The sequence below is a fragment of the Cervus elaphus genome, chromosome 24, assembly GCF_910594005.1.
Source record: "Cervus elaphus chromosome 24, mCerEla1.1, whole genome shotgun sequence".
NCBI classification, from domain to species: domain Eukaryota; kingdom Metazoa; phylum Chordata; class Mammalia; order Artiodactyla; family Cervidae; genus Cervus; species Cervus elaphus.
In genome coordinates, this window is record NC_057838.1 from 47387262 (window position 1) to 47408999 (window position 21738).

The 21738-nt window shown below is 38.7% G+C and overlaps 1 protein-coding gene across 19 annotated transcripts in view; it reads left to right on the forward strand.

Moving 5' to 3' along the window:
- Positions 1–21738, forward strand: part of MAGI1 (membrane associated guanylate kinase, WW and PDZ domain containing 1) — a 633420-nt gene that overhangs the window by 538210 nt on the left and 73472 nt on the right. For 9 of the 19 annotated variants that reach the window (XM_043885421.1, XM_043885425.1, XM_043885426.1 and 6 more), the window contains 7 exons: positions 813–895; positions 4926–4964; positions 9945–10002; positions 11827–11918; positions 14160–14252; positions 20261–20443; positions 20965–21585. In XM_043885421.1, coding sequence (XP_043741356.1) covers positions 813–895; positions 4926–4964; positions 9945–10002; positions 11827–11918; positions 14160–14252; positions 20261–20443; positions 20965–21585 — 1169 coding nt within the window. The remainder of the gene's footprint in view (positions 1–812; positions 896–4925; positions 4965–9944; positions 10003–11826; positions 11919–14159; positions 14253–20260; positions 20444–20964; positions 21586–21738) is intronic. The other 10 variants (XM_043885422.1, XM_043885423.1, XM_043885427.1 and 7 more) reach the window with 2 other exon arrangements.

Consider the following 21738-nt stretch of genomic DNA (forward strand, 5'->3'; position numbering starts at 1 on the left):
CTCCAGGGAATCTTCCTGACCCAGGAATCAAACCGCGGTCTCCTGCACTGCAGGTGGATTCTTTACCAACTGAGCTACATGCCTGCAAAAGCATGCATGACTGGCAGAATTAGGATAGGTTAGACAGGCTAGTTCTACATAGACAAGGAAATATTGTTGGTTGTGATACTTGTAGCAGTATTACCTTTCATTTGTTTTATTTTATTTGAACACATTTTAGACAATGTTTGTAGTCTTTTGCACATTCCGTTTTTCACCTAAGCCTTAAGTTTTTCCCATCAATTAATAAGATTTGAATCTAGAATTAAAAACTGTGATAATTTTTTAAAAATATTTGTTAGTACAACTTAAACTTAAGACTTTACTACCTACACTTGCAGAAAAATTTTTTTTTCTGTGTTTCATTTTTGGTTTGCAGCTTGAACTACTGGACTTGTAGCTCTTTGATCCTCTTACTTAGTTTGCATAAAATGGACTGGTTGCTCAAGCAGAATTTTTTCCCAGGTCTGCTTCAGGTCAATCAGCCCAGTCATTTGCCTCTCATGATCGAAGGGCAACAGTGTCTATTGAAACACTTCATCTCTGGTTGGGCTCGACCCTCCTGAAGGAAGTAGAGTTTCATGTCCAGCCACTCCAAGCTTCTCCTTATTCCAGGGCTCTCTTTTGCCCTCAGTTGACTGTTAGACAGTATCTTTGCTTTAGTGAAGAGTAAATATTCAAGACTGTTTAAATCTTTTGTCATTGAGTTTTTACATTCCCCGCCCCCCCCCCCCACCACCCTTTCAAACATATTTCTTATTTCTGAATTTCAGCCACAACACAAAAACAACATCTTGGTTAGACCCTCGGTGCCTGAACAAGCAGCAGAAGCCTCTGGAAGAGTGTGAGGATGATGGTAAGGGGCTAAGAAAGTCTGAGTGTAAGTGGGCTTGTTCACACATGGAAATTTTATTTTATTTGTTATTCTTTTGCTGTACTGTGTGGCATGCGGGATCTTGGTTCACCAACCAGACTGAACCTGTGCCCCTTGCAGTGGCAGTGCAGAATCTTAACTGCCGGGGAAGTCCCACATGCGAAGTTTAAAGAGTTGTAGCACGGTCAGCCAGGTTTCTAACGAAGAGTTTCTGAAAGATAATCCAGTTTCTAGTAAGTGCATTATGGTTTCCAAAAGCAGGAGAGAAATCTGTAAAATTGTTTTAGAAGAACAGTTTGTTTAAACATAAAGACATACTCAACTCTCTATTAGAACTGCAGCACAGTCAGGAAGGATTCAGATGTAGATGCAACCTAAGCCCTTCAGGAACTTGGAGAAAACTCTAGAAAGTCTCTAGGAATTTAGAAACCAAAAATGCTTTGGTCACTTACCTTCTGAACTGTAATCATATATTGTGACAGTGTTTGAGAAAAAAAATATTAGAAGCTTTTCTTGAAGTGTTCATGCTTCATAATTTGAGTATTTCTCCAGGTTTAGCATAAAGAAAGCAGATCTTACTATGTTTGGGAATCTCTGTGTGGCTTAGAGTATATCCTAAATATGAGAAAGTACATTCTTCCACAGAAGAGGCTGAGGTGTTACCCTTAGCCCCACTCTTTCTGTTAATGTAAAGAAAAAAGGTTCAGCTGTCAATAAAGTCTAATTCAAGACTTTGTAATTTCTAGTTACTTTTGCAAAAGTGAAAAAGAAATTAAGGTTGAACAAGTGTGTTCCTTTTTGATTTGTCCTAAGTTTTACCAAAATTGCTTTTTGACACGGACAAATTAAAAGGGAAATGGCTTGCTTTACTACTCATTATTCATTCCTGGTATTTGAATTAGTAGTATAATTATTGAATATACATTTTACTGTAAGTTAGTGAAACTTTATTAATTTATTCTATGAGGCAGAATTATTTTCTGTTTAAACTTGATGTTTGTTTGAAAATATAAGCCAGTAAAGTATGATCCTGTGAGAGCTTTAAACTGCAGGATATATATGGATTGTAAGATTGCATGAAATGAACATAGAATTGTGTGTTCATGTTTATCTGAGTAACTTCAAGTGGAAATACAAATTCTTCTGACTGAGGAGGCATAACTGAGAGACTCATTTTATTTGGATTGCTTAGTCATAAAGAAGAAAAGAAACAGGCATGGGCAAATGCATTATTTTGCATCCTTAAGGATAATGGGCTATCATGATTATTCACATATTCTATTTAATATGTCATACAGAGGTGACCAGTTTTCAAAGGTAAGAACATAAAATACATCCAACCATAAAACTTCTTGGAACAGAATGTAATCTTCATTTGATGCCTGAGATTTCAAAGCTATTTTAGGCCCTCTTATTACCATCAGATCTTCAGTTTCACTACCCATTATAATTATAGTAGGAATGTATGAAAATGCCTGTTAGTATAATTTGATAGATAATAGAAGACTCTGATAGCTTTTACTGAGAAAAATGGAGTGCAAGTGTTGATACAATTACTGAAATTTTTTTTAGCCATTCTAATAATTTTTAATTCTTAGAGTTCATGTCACTGGTGTGAACATTATTCCCTTTGGGACAAGTATGTATTCATATCCAATGCAGTTCACTTAGTGATTGTCGCTTCACCATTAGAATTCATATGTTCTTTTTCTGGTGGAAACTCTATGTATGTCCGTATGCCTGTAAAACCACAAATGGTTTAAGTATATACAAGCAGATTCTACCACAGTGGCAAGTATCCATTCCCGTATCTGCCTTTTCTCCTGCCAATTTCCATAACACTGTCTTGTGCTATTTATATCACGTCACAAAGAAGAGTCACATTGTTCTTTTACAATACTGTTCCTGTGTTTCTTTCTGCTCTCTGTAGGTCACATGCATGTTGAATGTAACAGTATAACATTATTGTAAAAATTTTTTTCTGTTTTCTTTTTCCTATCTCAAAAATGCAGAAACTAATTTGGGATTTTGATATTTAGTGTATAACCCTTATTGTGATTTCTGTGTTTTAGTAGTTCAATTAGATTTCTCCCTTGTTTGTGAGCTGCAGACCAGTATTATAATATTTAATAATGCTTTTTGTCCTAAAGAGAGTTTATATTCATTCTGATTAAAACCCAACTAATGATTCCCATCAACCCAAATCTGGTCTTCTAAAAGTACTCCCTGTCTTAAGTGAACGGTAAATTCTTGCATACTTAAGAGTCTCTCTCGACCTTTTATTTTTCTTAACACCCATTTCTAATCCATGTGCTCCCAGCTGAGTTCACCTTGCCTCCCAGATATCTTTGGAATTCATTCTCCGTTTTCCTCACCGTCTATATACCATCCTAGTCAAGGTCATGCTCATCTTCCACCCACACTCTTGCCCACTCTCCTTGCACTGTATTAAGAGCAGTCTGTTAAAATGTGTTTGCGTTATCACCACTGCCTCAAGCCCTGTTTAATATTGTAGCTCTCTGGTCTGTTGAGTGAATGCCAGGTTCAAAGCTTGTCTTTCCAAGTTCTCTGCAGTTCAGCCTCTGAGCTTGTCTGACTCTACTTCCATCGCACATTCTGTCCATCACCCCCAGTCCTTATTGAGTTCCTGCTCTGTGATAGTTAGATGTGCAGTTCTCCCTTCTTAGAATGCTCTTACATTCCACAAATAATTGTTGAATGTTTTTTGTATGTCAGGTGCATTCTGGGAAAGTCAGTTGTATCATTGAACACAATAAACAAGAAGCCCCACTCTAGCTAAGCTTAAATTCTAGCCATTTTTCACTTTAAGTCTTTTCATTAAATTTTACATAATGTTCAGATGATGGCTTAGGGACTTGCTCATAGTAAATCTCATTAAAGAATTTTTAAGGGAATGAATGAGTGCCCCAAAAGATATTTTAAATAATATCCTAATGGGCATTTTCATGAAAGATTTTATGTAAATAAGATTCCCTCCTTAGGGAACCAGTGCCAGTGTCAACCTTATTACTTTATTGTTGGCAGTTGGTGACTAAAGTCAATAATCAATTCATTTGTTTGTTTTTTCATCCATTTGAGAAATATTTGGTACCTGTTATATATCCAAAGCTCCAGTGGGCACTGAGCACTGAAGCAGTGAAAGCGGACTTGATCCCTGTGTTTGTTTAGCTTACGGTGGAGGGGACAACCGTAACTGTGGAGGAAGTGACTTGTATGGTGTCCTATATTCTCTTTGCAGTCATAACAAAATGCTTCACTGACAGCAAGAGGTGGTCAGGAGTGAAAAGGATATTGACTTGTTTTGCTTACTGAAATTACAGAGAACATTTTCATCCTAATATTTCTGAGCTGCTTGACTTGGAAATCTTAAGCAAAGTAAACTCTGCTTCCCAATCGTCCTTTCAGGGCGGCCTTCAAGCCTCACCTCCCGATGTACATCATCCTGACATAGTTCATTTTTCTAACTCCTTTTGAAAGACGAAGTGTAGCTTATCTTAGAATCTGTGTTCTCAATTTGACCTCACCTTCCGTTTTTCAGGCAGCAGTATTACTTATAGGTTAAGTAATTTTTTAATTGGAGTATAATTGCCTCGCAGATTAGAGGATCATAGAAGGATTAAAAGGACTAATATTGAAAGGTCTAGCAGCTTTGTTTGCTCGAAATAAGGTCTGTAATAAGTGACTTTCCACGTAAGAACACCAAAAACCGCGAAGGTGTTTGTCATCTTTTACAACCAATCAAACCTTATTTTGACACACAAGGAAATGAGCCATGTAATTATGTTGCCAATATCAGCTCTTCCCGTTTTGTGATTTACACTGAGGTCTCTTGAGTTGAGTAGCCAAGCCAATGAAATAAGCCACAATGCAGGTAAGGACATAATAAAGTGATGTGTTTGCTGTTTTTCTTGAAGGGAGTTTCCTTCCTTGGTGCCGGTGTCTGAATTTTTCTTTCTCTCTTTTCTGTCTCATTCCTGCTATTCCTTTGGAGAAGAAGGGATCCATACGGAGGAGCTGGACAGTGAACTAGGTAAACTCTCCCAGCCTGCATGACTTGCTCTGGGTGCTTTGGTTTCCAGTGACTTGCTTAATCCCTCTGTTTCTTTAGTGTGCGCTTCTTCAATTATGATTTTCATTCCAGCTTAGCCACAAAAGGTCAGTCGTATACAACCCATGTGTCTGACTGCAGACATCATACAGAGTTGTAATAAATTGTGTCTACAAAGAAAAAGTCTGAGGGAATTGGGACTAGAATGAGAGTTAGCAGATCAGTACTCTCGTAAATTAAGGATTAAGAGAAAACTGAGGGATAGTTGCTTGCCATGTCCCCTGAACTCTCCTATAGTCTATCTCGATCTCAATTCTTTATTTGGTATGAGTGGTTTTCTCCATGGGGAATATAGAAAAGCAAAACAAACAAAAATCTACCAGACTAATTGAAAGATCTTAGGGAGAGTAACAGCAGTACCACAGTTCCACTGATAAACTGAATGGTTGCTAAGTCCTAGTGTTACATTGTTCGTCACAGGCTACTTGCTGACTTTGTAACTGTAGTGAGTGGCTTGAAAACCAGATGCCGGGTTTCTGTGTTATTTTCCTTTGAATGTGTATGTCAGTAGAAATCAAGTCTTGATTACTCTGAGTTCTTGCAGTTTGGGAATAATTTACATTAGCTGATAATGCCAAAGTCTTTTATCTTTGCTGTTGGAACATATTGAATTATGTTCCCTGGTAAGTTAAATGTTTAATGTTCATCTTTGAACAGTATTAAAATTAGTTTGCTTTCCGTCTGATGCATCTATGAAACGATAGATGGGAAAGCACAAGTTTTGGCTAAATTGCACTTGAAAGCCTTGGCTGATTGAAAATTGACAATAATATATTTTTAAAACAAGATTATTTAACATCAATATGAATAGAACTGCCCTGAGATTATTCAGTCAGACTAGCATTTTTAAGTTTGCCTTAAAAACTGATAATATAAATATTTAATACAGATTATTGGTTTTTGTTCTGTTTGATTTGTTTTTATTTAAGTAAAGATGATTTATCATGGTTGGCTCAGGATATAAGAGAATCTTGCTCTATTTTTGTGAATGTTTGGAACATATCCTGTTGTTATTGGTGGATATGTCAGCAGTGGTCAATAACTGTTGAAAGATATATTTTTAAAGACATACAGTAAGTTGTCATTGTGGTAGGAATGATTTGAGATTCAGCCTGTGTAGTAGAACAATTAGAAATTCATTTTGTAAATTAAAAAATATATTAATCTAGTGATATTAATGATTGTTGAAAAAGACAGAACTAGGTTTTCCAGATGAACAACGAGCGCCTCAATCCTTTATGGAACCAATTTAAACTACTCTGTGTGTGTGCTCAGTCATGTCTGACTCTTTGCAACTCCACGGACTGTAGCCCCTGGCCACCTGACTAATGTGTGTGAGTGCCCAACACCACGTGTAGCTGGCTGGTGAGATAATTCCACTGTGCACAGGGCTACAGCCTTATTTGCTTCTATAGAAGCGTGAATGTTGAAATTTTTAGGGAAAAATCAATTGTCCTCTTTTTTGGTGTACCTGTAACATTGTGGAAACATTCCTGTGCTGTTAAAGACTCTGCAAAGTAAGTTTTACTGGCTGTATAGTATCCCTTTTCATGATCAGATTCACAGTTCTGGGAGATGGTTTGATAAAGCGGAAGCTGTCTCTGGGGTCAAGGCACATTGCCTGGCTTCATTTCTGGGCTCTCCCACTTACTAACTCTAACACACTTTTTCCTTGCATTCATTTCAGGTTCTTTTGACAATCTCACTGCCCATTTTCTTAATAAGAGGATCCTAATTTCAGACAATAGCAACTGTCAAGGTTTTCATTGAAAAATATGATTCTAGATGTGACAAGGACACCCTCTCTATAATCTGCCCCTGAGAAGTAGGGGTGGTGGGCTTGGGTGTTGGACCTTCATCATTTGCTTACAGAGTTGTCTTTTCTGAGCTCTGTTGTTTGTGCTGAATCGGTAGCTCCATTACACACTTTGGGTTTGCAGAATTTATCACATCTTCTGCATTAAACTCCCCAGAATCAAAAAGCACTTGAAGAAGCTTCTTTTTGAATTACAGAGTATTCATGTGCTGCAGCCAATTAGGAGGCAGAGACAGAGAAATGAGGTTCCCTCCCAGCCAACACTGAATCACAGTTTAGAAATTTATCTCTGTTTGTGAACATGACTTTTAATCTGTGTGTTGACAAAACTCTGGGAACATTTGTCTGCTCCATATTTGCTTCCATGGTGATGATTAGTACAGCGTGAATTTTTTAGTGGTAGGAACAGCAAGCTAACAGGCCATGTCGATCTGTCCTACTTCTTTTGGGCTTTCTTACAACTGCCATTAGCTAAGCTTAGGTGCCAGGTGCTATGTAAAAGGTTTTCAAAGCTTATTTAATCTACATTTGACCTTCTAGGTAAATCTGGGGGAAAGGTGTGGTTTCAAGGTTTGTAAGCAGCTGAACACGAGGCAGATAAAAACCAGTATGGCTAAGGTTCATACCTTAGATCTGGACAACCCCAAAAGGGTATTCACCACCTTCAGTCCCAGTGGTATCTTGTCCAGACTGGTCTGAGGTCTGACAGTTGTTAGACATGAGGATGTGGCTCTCTTAAGTATCTTTAGAGTAAGAAAAAATTTTAATGTCATCATTTTATAGGCTTCAGTGTTTTCTGCCATTTTCAACTTTTTAGAACCAAATGGCACACTGCGAGACAAATCGATGACCAGTTTCTAGTTTAAGCTTTCAGAAATGAATTCCTATTATTAAGTTAATCACCACATTGGAAGTGAGATATCTATCTTTTCAATGTTAAATGAGTTTTATCTTGAGAAACTGGACCATTTCTGGAGTTTGTTAATCTGTCCCAGAAGAACAAATGTCCAGAAGTACCAGTTGACCAACTTTGTGTCTCGACCCTAGAATGTAAGTTGTGGAGTAGGTGACATGGCCAAGTCAAAGGTGGCTTCTTCTCTTGAAGCCCTCTTGGACCTCCGTCAGAGCACTCTGTCGTATTTGAATTGTCTGCCCAAACGGTGCCCTTGTTATTCACTTTGTGTCCTTGGTGTCCAGCACTCAACAGATGTTTGACAAGTAATGGGATGAATTGAATTCTTAATTTTTTCCCTATGTTAGCCAAAGATGACCAGGCCATATACATCTTTTTAAGAACTCGGACCCTCTGCACTGGGAGACAAAGTCTTAACCACTGGACTGCCAGGGAAGTCCCTAGGTCATATATTAAGGTTGACGAATTTGAAAAGAAGTTTGGTTCATTAAACAAGGTGCAGTCCCCTAATACCCACTCACTCTTCTGCCTGTGCCAGCACAAACATATGCCTGGGCACCAATTTGCATTTTTCTAATCTTCAGATTTCCCAGCTCTTTGGAAATATTTTTCCTGGTTCGTTTTCATTTAAATGGTAATTTCCAGCATTGTAAGGGGAAAGCATTTCCCAGGCATTTGATTTGCATCAGTTCACAAGACGTTGCGTATAAAAAAGCCAAGTTGTGTCAACATCTGCACACTGGACCTGCCTTGCATTTTAGTAGCTATGTCTCCCAGTATTCAAAGACTTCTTTAAAACCTGCTAAGTGTTCCCCAGCCCCATGAAGAAAGAGGGAGGGGAAAACATGTCTCTGTTTGCAAACAAATAACATGTGGAGCAAAAACCATAAAATTAATGTCTCTTGATGTGCAGCCAAATCTGAGCAAAATGTAAACTTTGAGTAATTAGCCTGTGTGTGTGTCTGTGTGTGTCTGCATGTGTGTGTATGTGCATGCACATGGCTCCGTTTTAGTGTAGAACTGTTTGTGTCTTATGGAAAACCTAAGCCCTGATGAAATGGTCACTATTTTCAAATGGTGACGACAAAATCATTGATTTTTTTTTTTTTAAGTCTTGTTTTTCAATCAAGTGTAATGTTCAAGTCAGTCTTAACGTGTCCTTCTAGGAATAAAGGTTCGCTTTGGAGTACAGCACTTTATACCACCTTGCCTTAACTACGCACAGAGCAGGGTGGCTTTGAAATTAAGTTGAGAATTGCAGCTCTGCCTGAAGAATTGTCTAGTGACACAAAATACAACATAGTTGCTCTTTCACCCAGTTATCTGGTGCAGTGGACTTTTGGAAATAGGCACTTGTTATGACAGAACCCTCTGTTACCTCCTTAACACAGTAGCAACTTTTGATGTGAAACTTTATGAAGCGAAGTTCAGTAGAGCACAGATAAGTTTTTGGAAAGGCATGTACATTCCCCAAAGCCATTTTACCACCACATTTAAAGGAATGAAGTCTACCCAGTTATGTGGAGAGTTTTTGGAGAGCAGAATGGATGTTTCTGCTTTCATAGGCACAGACTGGTGAAGATTTGGGCCTGTCCAGATGTAGCCAGTTGAGTGATAGGTGTGTACAACTCAAGAAGTCAACTCCAGGTGGGCATTTTTATTTACTTGGTAGCATTTTGATTAGGAACAAGGAGAAAATTAGATGCAAATTTTAATGTATTCTAGGGAGAGCAAAAATGGGACTTGAAAATGAAAAGGAACGTTTATTTTCATCCATTTTTGCTTGTGCAGCAAGGCAGTCTAGCAATAGAATGAGAACACTGCAGATATTTAGTATGGGAACCAGGCGTTCAAGGCAAAACTTAAATATATTTTCATTAAAATTTAATTTAATAGTTGATTTAGAATGAAGGCACCTAAGACTGCATTATATTAAGTATCATTTGCTTATACAAAATATCAGTAAACAATTGCTCTTTGTGTAGAAAAACACTGATAAAATAATGCTTACTTTTTAATTGGACTTTAGACAGTGTTTTTATTTGGGCTTTGATTGGACTTTAGACAGTATTTTTATGACTCTTTTTTTTTTTTTGCCTAAATCGGTTGTTAAAAATCTCTAGGCTCTTCAGGAATATCTTCTTCTTGCTCTGAATGTTCTTTTATTTTTCAGAACTGCCTGCTGGTTGGGAAAAGATTGAAGACCCTGTCTATGGTATCTACTATGTAGAGTAAGTGCCTATTAAGACACATTTTAGTTTGCATTCTTCTGTAATTATGTACTTTTATGCTGAATAGAATTTGCCATTGTGATAAGGTAAAAACAAGTAGTAATAGTAACATTATATTAATTTTAAAATGAAAAAGTAGTTTAATGAATAAGAAAATATTCAGCAAATCTGATGATGATATATAATAAAATCCCTGAGGGCAACATGTCTCTGTTTACTGCGGTATTGCCAGAGCCAAATATAGTCCTGGTCTATGGCAGGTACTTAATAATAGGTATTATTTGAATGAATGCAAAAAGCAACTACTCAATAGACCATTTGAGTATGAGTTGTTTATCTTCAGGAAGAGGATCAGTTTTGCCTATTGTTTTGCCCTGCTCAGGTTTGAGATTCTCAGTGATTACTTATTTATTCATTTAAACTTTCTAAATTCTCTAGTACCAGAAGGTAGCTGTTCCCTTCTCCAGGGGATCTTCCCAACCCAGGGATCGAACCCAGGTCTCCCGCATTGCAGGTGGATTCTTTAGCAACTGGACCTCCAGGAAAGCTGTTAAAAAATAAAGCCTGGTTTGAAAACAGTATTTTGAGTTCTAAATGATCACAAAGTAGGAATATTTCTAAACTTCTTATGAAATATGATTTTGATGAAGTAAAAAAGATGAGACTATGTATAGGCTTATATATATATGTGTTGATGTAATATGTGTATATATACATATACATATATTGTAATTGTTCTTTAGTTGCTCAGTTGTGTCTGACTCTTTTGTGTCCACATGGACTGTAACCTGCCAGGCTCCTCTGTCCATGGGATTTCCCAGGCAAGAATAGTGGTGTAGGTTGCCATGTCCTTCTCCAGGGGATCTTTCTGACCCAGGGATCAAGCCCAGGTCTCCTGCATTGGCAGATGAATTCTTTACTGCTGAGCCAACAGGGAAGCCTACATATACATACACTGAATAATAATGGCAAAAAAAAAAATGCTTTGGATTCATATATATGTTTGTACGTATGTATATGTGTATTTTTATGTTTCCTTGGCCTTATTCGTTTTGGAGCCATCTGAAGTATCTGGGTCTTTGTTACTTTGAACACATCACATTTGCTTAGATTAGCTGCATTTGGAATCTTTTTGCCTAGGGCTTACACTTTGAATCCTGACTCCATGCCTATTGATCAAAATAGTTGACAGATGTTGGTAGAGTCCTTCTTTTAACTTGATCTTTGGGGGGGCAGGGTGCTTATGGTTCCGTAAACTGTATTGTAGAAAGTTACACACAGTTTCTGGCACTACATGTTACAGACAACACCACATCTCCACTTTCAACTCCATTTTAAAATAATTCTGTAACTGACTTCTTGCTGAATTAAAGAAACATTCTTTGTCACGTGATTCTTTGGACATTTGGGAGAATCGGTGGTTACAGTCCTGGGACTTGAAAGCTGGCCATGCTGAGCTTGAAGCCTCCTTAGTGTTGACTAGCTCTGTTCTGTTAGGTCAGCTAGTACTTAACTGCTCAGAAACTTATTTTCCTTATCCACAAAATAACAACAACAATAGGGACCTTCATCTTGGCATTTACTGAAGATTTTTAAAATAAATCACATGTAAAACTGGTTGTACAATACTTGATACAGATAAGCAGTCAGTATGTGGAAACCATTCATTTTCATTTTTATTGTATCTTCCTAACTGTGCTTTTTGACACAACATGCTCAACCACCTGCTTTGCGCAGGTCCAATCAAGGGAACTTGGCCTGATTGGCATTTTGCTTGTGGGACAAAATGTTTCCTAACTGAGTGCGATATGCCTTCTGCTCCAGCCACATCAACAGGAAGACACAGTATGAGAACCCGGTTCTAGAAGCCAAACGGAAGAAGCAGTTGGAGCAGCAGCAGCAGCAGCAGCCAGAAGGTTGGCTTTTCCTCTCTCCGTGGGCCCGGAGCTCCAGGCGAAGCCTGGGCACTGACACCCCCGTGTGGTCAAAAGTGGCCGCGAGAATCGCGTCCTGTGTGGTGCTAGGAACTGTGTCCTGGAAGCCTGGGGAGTGATGCAGAACCTCTGCTAGAGTCCACACCGTGAACGCAGACAGCTAAAGTGGGGGGCCCAGTTTAAAAGCGCCCAACCTCCACTATTATTTAGAAAGGGGCTGTTGTTAGATTGGAGAACATTTCTGATGGTGACAGAATTCCCTTGTCCCGGGAGCTTTTGCACAGCACCTGGTTATCTAAATCCAAACCACTGCTAGCTCTTTAAGAAGATGTGCCAGGTATGGAACTAACTTTTAATTGTAGGCATGTAGGCATCAGAAAAAGCTGGTAATTTTCAGTGCTCTTAAAAAATTAAAAGTTACTTCATGTTCTTCACAAAAACGTGAACAGTTCAGAAGTGGAGAACATTTACATCTCCCCTGCTGGTTCCCATTCTCTTCTCGGCAATAAGCAATGTGCAGAAACTGTCTGGGGATGTACAAATATGCAGATTTTAACAAACACCAGGTCATAATTTATGTATATGAATACATTCTGTATTTACATACATATTAGTTTTCTGGCCTATTTTTCTCAGTTAAATATATTTCTTGCACATTTTCAAGGCTGCTTAATATAGATTTACCTTGGGATTTTTAATGACTGCATAATATTCCTTTTATGAATCTCTTTACTTCATTTAGCCCTCTGTTTATTAGCAGATGCTTAGATTTTTCTTCATTTTTCATTGCAGTCTTTAAAAATATTAGGTTTACTGCTCCTTCAGTGTAAAATATGAATATAAAATTCAGTACTTCTCTTATTATATATTGAACTGAATAAATATAGACCACAGCATGGAAGTTGGCAAACTTTTTGTAAGTGATCAGATAATAAACACTTTAGGCTTTGTTATTCATACGGCGTCTACTATCTCTGCCCTTACGGTATGAAATATGTTATAGACTGTAAACAAATGTGTGTGGCTGAAACACTGAACACTGAAATTTGAGTGTCATGTAGTTTATATGTCAACAAAATATTCTTCTTAATCATTTAAAAATGTGTGAAAACATTCTTGCAAGCTTTATAAAACTAGGCACGGGGGCCAGTTTGGCCTGTAAACCATAGTTTGCCAACCACAGCCATAGACTGTATTTTAGAGAGTGTGTTTGTATGTATCTGTGTGTGTGTGTGCGTGCACACACTCAGCTATTGAAAAGTTCTCCCTTCTACCTTAATCTCTTTTCTATTTAAAAATTTTTAAAAATATTTTCATGAATTTGGGGAATGAGAATGTACAATTGAAAAATGAGTGTAAAATTGACTATATATACACAATTGACTGTGTTAGCTTAGCTGGAAAGGTGAGTTTGGGATAAATCTTAAGATTCATTCACAGTGAGTTGTTTCTTGGTCTTCAAAGTGAACAAGACTACACTTAGTTCGTACACTTAGACTAGTTAGGACTCAGGGATTTTAGTAATGGGTCCCCTTCGGGTTTGAGAGATGATAGGGGACAGCACCTTACCAAACTCCTGAAACCTACCTTTACTGCCTCAGCCAAGCAGACTTCAGCAGCCCAGCCAAGTCTCAGATGACTTAGAGAAGTTTCTGCCTTATTGGGCCTGCTTTAGTTTACTGTATATCTTTTCTGATATTTTTTTTACTTGATCTCACTTTGAATGCTGCAGCCAGAGAGAACTGGAGATTTTACTGGTTGTTCTTTTATTGGTTTTATTTCTGGTCTCAGAGGTCTTAGGAGAAGGAGACATAAACACACACACACAGGGAGGGACCTTAACATAGAGCAGGTGGGCTACGTAGTGTCCTACTCTGTGCAGCCATGTGGGCTTCAGCCTTCCAGGCTCCTCTGTCATGGGCTTCTCCACACAGGAATACAGGAGCAGGCTGCCAATGCCCTCCTCTAGGGGGTCTTCCTGATCCAGGGATCGAACCCACAGCTCTTATGTCTCCTGCATTGGCAGGAGGGTTCTTTACCACTAGTGCCTCCTGGGAAGTCATGTATAGAATAGCATCAGATACCAGTTTCTTTTCAAGTGAAGCTCTCTGCTTCTGGTTTTATTGGTTTGGATAGTTTTAAAATGAAGAAGGTGGCGAATCCTAAGTAAGGTGACCAGTGATTGGAAGGAAAACAGTAAACCTTTTCTTGTTTTTATTGTAGAATGGACAGAAGATCATTCATCGCTTGTGCCTCCTGCTATTCCAAACCACCCCCCAAGTAATCCGGAGCCAGCCAGAGAAGCTCCACTTCAGGGTAAAGTGTTTTTATAATTGCATCCTAGTTTGGCTCATAAGTTTAATTTTTTTAAAGAAACTTTAAAACATGAAATCTGTGAATTCCTAGATTTTTCCAAAGGATTGTTCTAAGACAGTTCTTTGTTGTGGGGCTGACTTGTATATATGGTAGGGAATGAGCAGTGTTCCCAGCCTCTACCCACTCAGTGCCAGGAGAAACCCTCTCCCAGTGAGGCAAACAAAACTGTCTCCAGATATTGCCAAATGCTGCTGGGAGTGAGGGGTGGTGTGCAAAATCATGTTGAGCTGTGAGCTCTAAATTTAGAGAACACACACATTTAATACTGTGTTAAATAAGATACATTGAAAATTCAGCACTACATGTTTCAAGATTCTAGTCAGAGTATTTGCTTTTGACTAAGATTTTCTTGTAAATGTAAAATGGTTTGATATTACTGTGTTATATACTCTAACCTCTGTTCCTGTTGCAGTTTGGGCATTCATGCATGTTTTACAACGTTTCATTGGTTCTCACTTATTTCCATTCACAAATAGTATGCATCCCTACTGAGATTCATTACAGAAAATTGGAAACTCAGAATCTTGCTACTTTCAGCCTCATTACTTTTAAAGGATAGAAAAGATTTGGGGATTTTTTTTCTTTAGCTTTTTTCTTTTAAATAAAAAAGTAGAATAAGCATCATATTTAGTAATGTTGGGGAGTATGTTACAGAACCAATAAAAAGCTGTAAAATTTGTCTTTTCTTCTCTCTACATTTTTAAAGATGTAAATGTGTTAGATGTTAAAAGATAGGTAAGATACCCCTTTTCCCTAATTTTCATTCTTCCATTTTTATTTTCTTTTTTTTTTTTTTTTTTTTTTGCTTTTTGTCATCCATTTGTTTGTTTTTCATTGTCTTTTTTTTTTTTTTTAATTTTTTTTATTAGTTGGAGGCTAATTACTTCACAACATTTCAGTGGGTTTTGTCATACATTGATATGAATCAGCCATAGATTTACACTTATTCCCCATCCCGATCCCCCCTCCCACCTCCCTCTCCACCCGATTCCTCTGGGTCTTCCCAGTGTACCAGGCCCGAGCACTTGTCTCATGCATCCCACCTGGGCTGGTGATCTGTTTTCACCATAGATAGTATACATGCTGTTCTTTTGACATTTTTATTTTCATAAGAAAAATTATTTCCCTTTCAGCTGATATTATCTTGAGATTGGTATTAATATCAACTTGTGTAAAATAGTTTGATACCATTTAATGGTGATAATGTTTTTAATACAGACAGAACATAGAAGATAATGATATATAAATTAATATCAATAGGATTGGGGGTTCCTCTGTATTTTTAGAGTATAAAATTCCTTCTTCAACTTCATGTTGTCTTATTTCCTTCTCTCATGGTAAGTTAACTACACTGACTTTTCAGTTGCTTGAACCTCTTGTTAATTCCTTGAATCATCGAAACTATGGACCACATCAGGGTCTTGGCATATGCTGTCCTCCATTTGCAGCTGCCTTTTCCTCTCACTCTTTGCTTTGCCAACTTTTGCTCGTCTGAGGTTTTTGCTGGATTCTGTCCTACTCCCTCTTCCCATGTCAAACTTCTCATTTATAGAATTTAACAGTTGGTAATTAGTGTTCATTGGAGTTCAGTTATTTAACAAGTTTCCTCTTCAGACTTTAAATCCCATGGAGGTATGAGACTGTGTTTTGTTTTGTTTTTCCACTGTAGGATATCCTGAACTAGATCTCATCCTCTCTGCTAAATTTATTATTGTGTGAAATAACATGTGTACATCCGTGATAAACAGCCTGGCTTCCTTAAAGGATTGTCTTAGAGATTAAATAAATTAGAGCTTTAACGTTTCAGATTCTGAGTGTCAAATGCTTTGTGCACCAACTGAGTTAAGAGTCCAGATAGTATTGATCTGTATTAGGAACTTTATTTCAGATTCTTCACTTTCTTTTTTTTTTTTTTCTCCTTTTCTTTAATCTTCTTGGGTCCCCTAGTGGTTGGGGTTTGGGAGAGGCTCACTGAACTCCCTGTGGGAAATAGTCCATTCTTAAAACTTTCTACTCTCTAGTCTCTGTATTGACTCTTGTCTTTCAAGCATAATCGTAATCTTCAAAGTTTAACCAATACCGTAGAAGCCGGTTTAAATCCACAGTCTTTGACTCCAAGCTACAGTTGTGAGAAACATTAAGTTGGGCTTTATCACCATAGGTTACAACTCTGAGTTCCCTGTGTGCCTGTTGAGTATCCTGGTCTATGTTCCTGACAGTACTCTCAGGAAGAAGCTGTGTGGCTAACAGGGTTAGATTGTTTGGTATTAATTTTGCTGAGTTCATTGCTCAACTGAACTTTGCTCTGATCAAGAGGGTATCCTTCTCAACTCAGAAAATGTTAACTTTAAAGAGATTTGCTCTTCGGAAATCTCTCCAGCTTCCAGCTTTATGCTCAGAGATTTTGCAGTTACCCCTTCACCCTACCCATTTCACCACCACCATCAACAAAATAATAACCTACATTGATTGAGCTCTTTTTATGCATCAGGCACCTCCTTGAGCACTTCAGCTATGTTATCTGTCACCGTTCCTTCTTACAACTATCATGTAAATAGTGAGGTTGGTACTCTCATTATCTCCACTTACACATCCGACACTCTGGCAGAGAGAGGTTTAGTAACTCACACACAGCCAGGAAGTAGTAGAGCACAGATTTGAACCCTGGGTGTCATTAGGAACAGTTTAACTTCTGACTTAAACCTTTTTTTTTTTTTTTTTTTTATTTTGTGGGATACCTCATCATCTTAATGTATGCCATTCAGTTGGGATGCTACTGGGTACATGTTACCTTTTATATTCAAGTTAATTGCAATTTTAAAAAATAAAAAGGTTAGTTTCTTGTTTCCACTGGCCACATTTCAAGGGCTCAGAAGAGCCTCCTTGACTAGCAGCTGGTGTATTGGATACTGCAGATACCGAGCATTCCCTATGTCACGGGAAGTACTCTGGGGCAACACCATTCTATGGTGTTTAAACACTAGTTCCAAGAATAGTGCCAACTTGGCAGAGAAGCAAGCAGCTACAGATTGTTCATGAGTAGATGTTTTTGGGCCGAGACCCAGAAAGTCCAGATTCAGTGAATCCAGGGCAGGCCCTAGAAATGAGTACATTTTAAAAAAGCTACCCAGGTGATCCTTCCACATCACCAGATCTTACAACTGGTGACTAGTCAGCAAATGAGCCTGTCTTAGAAAATTACATGTGCCACAAGGCTGCAGCAGAGAGCTCCTCATTCCGCTGCTTGTATATAGAAAAGCACTTCTTCTCCAAAGCTACAGTAACTGATGACCTACCTGTACATAAAACGTAATAAAATGTGCATAAATGTGGAACCCTCTGATCTTCCCTCCCTAGTTAAATGCTGAAACAGAAAGTCAGTGGTGTAATTTCAAAGTCCTCTTCATGTCTCTTTTAAGCTGAAAGCATTCTCAGCTCAAAATATGCTAATGGCTTTTTAAAGCATTCATTTAGATAAACTGCCAGACACATTTTTACATTTTCTAACTTTGCTATCTATAATCAGGGTGAAAAACTTACACACCCAGCCACCTCTTACAGCCTTCTCAGAGACACGTTAAATTTCATTTCTTTGTGTTCTTATTCATTCATTCATTCAGCACACATTTTTGGAGCACACACAATGAAACAGGCCATGTTTTATTTACACTCTGGACATGCAATCATAAATCCTTGTGGAGTTTTTTCTAGTGTTGTATGTGTGAGCATGTGCAGTGCCTCTCCTGCAATGGGGTATGGGGAGAGGGAGATAAAACCCCCCATCAGTGAGTAAGCTGTATCCCGTGTCAGATGGTGATAAATGCTGAGATCAAAAATAAAGCAGGTAAGGGGGATTGTGAATGCTGGAGCAGATATTGCAGTATTTAATAAGGGGACAGAGAGTGTCTCACTGAAAAGTTGATGGTTATTGATGTCTTTGCCTAAGTGAAATATGTGTTTGCCTTAAAGCTTTCCCTAATAGCCTCTGCTTCAAGAATAGCTGCTATTCACATACCCCATAAAGGGAAATTTGGGGGTTATCTGAATGGTTCTCAATTTTCCATCTAGTAATTGCCATGGCAATACAAGCCCTGGCTGCGCTTGACATCCCCTCCCCGGTGCTTTGGCAGGTGACTTCACATGGTGAATCCAGCTTGCCTTTCTTTAGCCATGGTGACAGGACTATAGTTTGTCATGCTTCCAGCCAGCTTTGGGACTGCAGTAGAGGGGAGGAGGTTAGTGAGCAGACCTGTGACTCCAGGCAATTTAAAAAAGCCTTCTTAAGAGCCAGAGACTTTTGAAATGTGCAATTAAAAATTGTATGTGTGCCCAGAGATCTTTTTAAAAAGACCTTTTAGATGTAACTAACCAAAAATAACTTTCCTTCCTGGGTGCCTGCCTCCTAGTGCAGGGGTATATGGAGACATGGGGAATTTTTTTCTCCTTTTTTTTTGGATAGCATTTTTGGTAGAAAAGTAATAGGGCATATGGGGAAGCTGTGTCAAGGGCAGGAGATAGGAAGTATAATAGGAGAGTTGAAAGAGTCTGACCCTAGAATGATGTTCACTACTTTGGGATAATCAGGGAAATTCAACTGAGCTTCTCAATTACAGAGAAATGCCCAAACTCAAAATAAAATATTGGATTTGTGTGCAAAATGTTATTTGTGAATGTTATCAAGAGAATTCACTAAATGTTTGGAAGCTATTTAGCTGTATATCTGTTAATTTGTTTTTAATGAGACAACTGATTTTGGACATACCTAGGCTATTTCACAAATTGTTAAACGATGCAAATGGACAGGAAAAATCAGTTGAATTTAGAATTCAATTCAAAGTAGTGACTCCTTTTAATTTTTAAAATAGCGATGCTCTGTTTATTTATTTTTGGTTTTGCTGGGTCTTAATGGATGCTCATGGGCTTTCTTGAGTTACATTGAGCAGGGGCCTACTCTCTAGTTGCGATCTGTGGGCTTCTTACTGTGGTGGTGTCTCTTGTTCTGGAGCGTGGGCTCTAGGTTGTTCAGGCTTCAGTAATTGTGTTGCATGGTTTCAGTAGCTGTGATACACAGGGTTAGATGTCCTGGGGCATGTACAATCTTCCCAGACAAGCGGGAATGCAGGTTGAACCCATGTCCCCTGCATTGGAAGGTGAAGTCTTAGAGAGAGAGTGTATTAGTCACTCAGTTGTTTCTGACTCTCTGTGACCCCATGAACTACAGTCCACCAAGCTCCTCTGTCCATGGAATTCTCCACGACAGGAATACTGGAGTGGGTTGTCATTTCCTTCTCCAGGGGATCTTCCTGACCCAGGGATTGAACCCGGGTGTCCTGCATTGCAGGCAGACTCTTTACCGACTGAGCCACAGGAAGACCTAACCACTGGACAGAGAAGTCCCATGATTCTCCATTTTTTATTTATATGAGTTATTCTTGGTGACCATGCTATGTCTCCTGGTATCATCTTTTTATTTTCAGAATGAGTTTTCTGTTTGAAAAGTTTCTGTGTAATTGACTCTGCAAATGGGAGCCAAACTACAGACAACATACTGGAAGCCATAGTAGAAAATATAATCTGTGACAAAACAAAAGACACAAAACAAAGACCCACTCCATTTTTTGTGAAGGGCCTCATAGCAACTCAGTTGCTGTCAAACTACATGAAACAAGACCAAGGATCTGTGTCAGACCCTGAACACCAAAGTCATCCTTCTGTTACATTTTCTTTTGATCTTCATGCTGACACACAGTGAACCCTAGCCCCCTCCTTACACAAAAGAGTCTAGGAATTCCCTTATAACTGAAATCAAGAAGGACTTTCTTGAAAAACCTCTGTGCCCCATGCCCCAGCACAGGAGTTTGGAGAGATACCTCTAACTTGTATCATTTCTTATTTACTTCATCTTTTCACTCATGGTGACCCTCCTTACACATCTTGTTTTGATGCAGGCAAACCCTTTTTTACACGAAACCCTTCAGAGTTGAAAGGCAAATTCATTCACACGAAGCTGCGGAAAAGCAGTCGTGGCTTTGGTTTCACAGTCGTTGGAGGGGATGAACCTGATGAGTTTCTGCAAATCAAGAGCTTGGTCCTAGATGGTCCTGCCGCCCTGGATGGCAAGATGGAAACAGGTATGAGACACAACTTGGTCCTGTGTGGTCAGGTCCAGATGGCATCGTGATTTCTTGAGCTTGTCATTGTCCTTTAAAAACTGGGCGAATGAGCAAGCTTCCTGTACTACGTAAATGTGTCCCCTGGTATAGGTGAAGAGCTTTGAAGCTGCTTTAACATTTTCCCTTTTGGGGAACTGTTAGCGTGCTGTTGAGTATAGTAAAGGAGTAATTTACTAAAAATGCAGATCCATTTGAATGAATGAAGTCTCAACTTGGTATTCTGCAGTGGTTTTTTTCCTTTTTTTTGAACAAAAAAGCTCAAATGTTCTTTCAATGATCATTATATTCCCATTAGCAGGGAAGACAGTAAATGCTACAAGAATGCCTTATTAGCATAAACAAAGTAATGGAAGCTTTTTGTGCCTTGCAGTATCACCCCCTAATCCAATTTCAGTTCAACTTCTTATTGGTAGGATTTTATAGTATAAAATTGATAGAACTTTCCTGGGCAATTTTTTTAATCCCCAACTCTTTTGCAGGAGACGTGATTGTGAGCGTGAATGACACCTGTGTTTTGGGACACACTCATGCACAAGTTGTGAAAATCTTCCAGTCCATTCCCATTGGTGCCAGCGTGGACCTTGAACTCTGCCGAGGTTATCCATTGCCTTTTGACCCAGATGACCCCAACACAAGTTTAGTGACTTCGGTGGCCATTTTGGATAAAGAACCAATTATTGTGAATGGTCAAGAGACCTATGACTCGCCAGCTAGTCACAGTAGTAAAACAGGCAAAGTCAGCAGTATGAAGGACGCCAGGCCAAGCAGCCCTGCGGATGTGGCTTCAAATGGTTCCCATGGTTACCCCAATGACACTGTCTCTTTGGCTTCCTCCATAGCCACTCAGCCAGAACTCATAACTGTTCATATAGTCAAAGGGCCAATGGGTTTTGGTTTTACTATCGCGGACAGTCCTGGGGGTGGCGGCCAAAGAGTGAAACAGATTGTTGACAGTCCAAGGTGCCGAGGCCTGAAAGAAGGGGATCTTATAGTGGAAGTTAACAAGAAGAATGTTCAGGCGCTAACTCACAACCAAGTCGTGGACATGCTCATCGAATGTCCAAAGGGAAGTGAGGTCACATTATTGGTGCAACGAGGAGGTATGTAGATTTATTTTGTTTCATTTCTTTAAAACCTTACATCCATTGTTATATATACTGGTTATCAGGTGGCTATTAGGGGCTTTCTAAATGTCTACTCCTCTAAGATCATTTTTATTTAAATACTGGAAAATGCATTCAAAATGCCTTCTG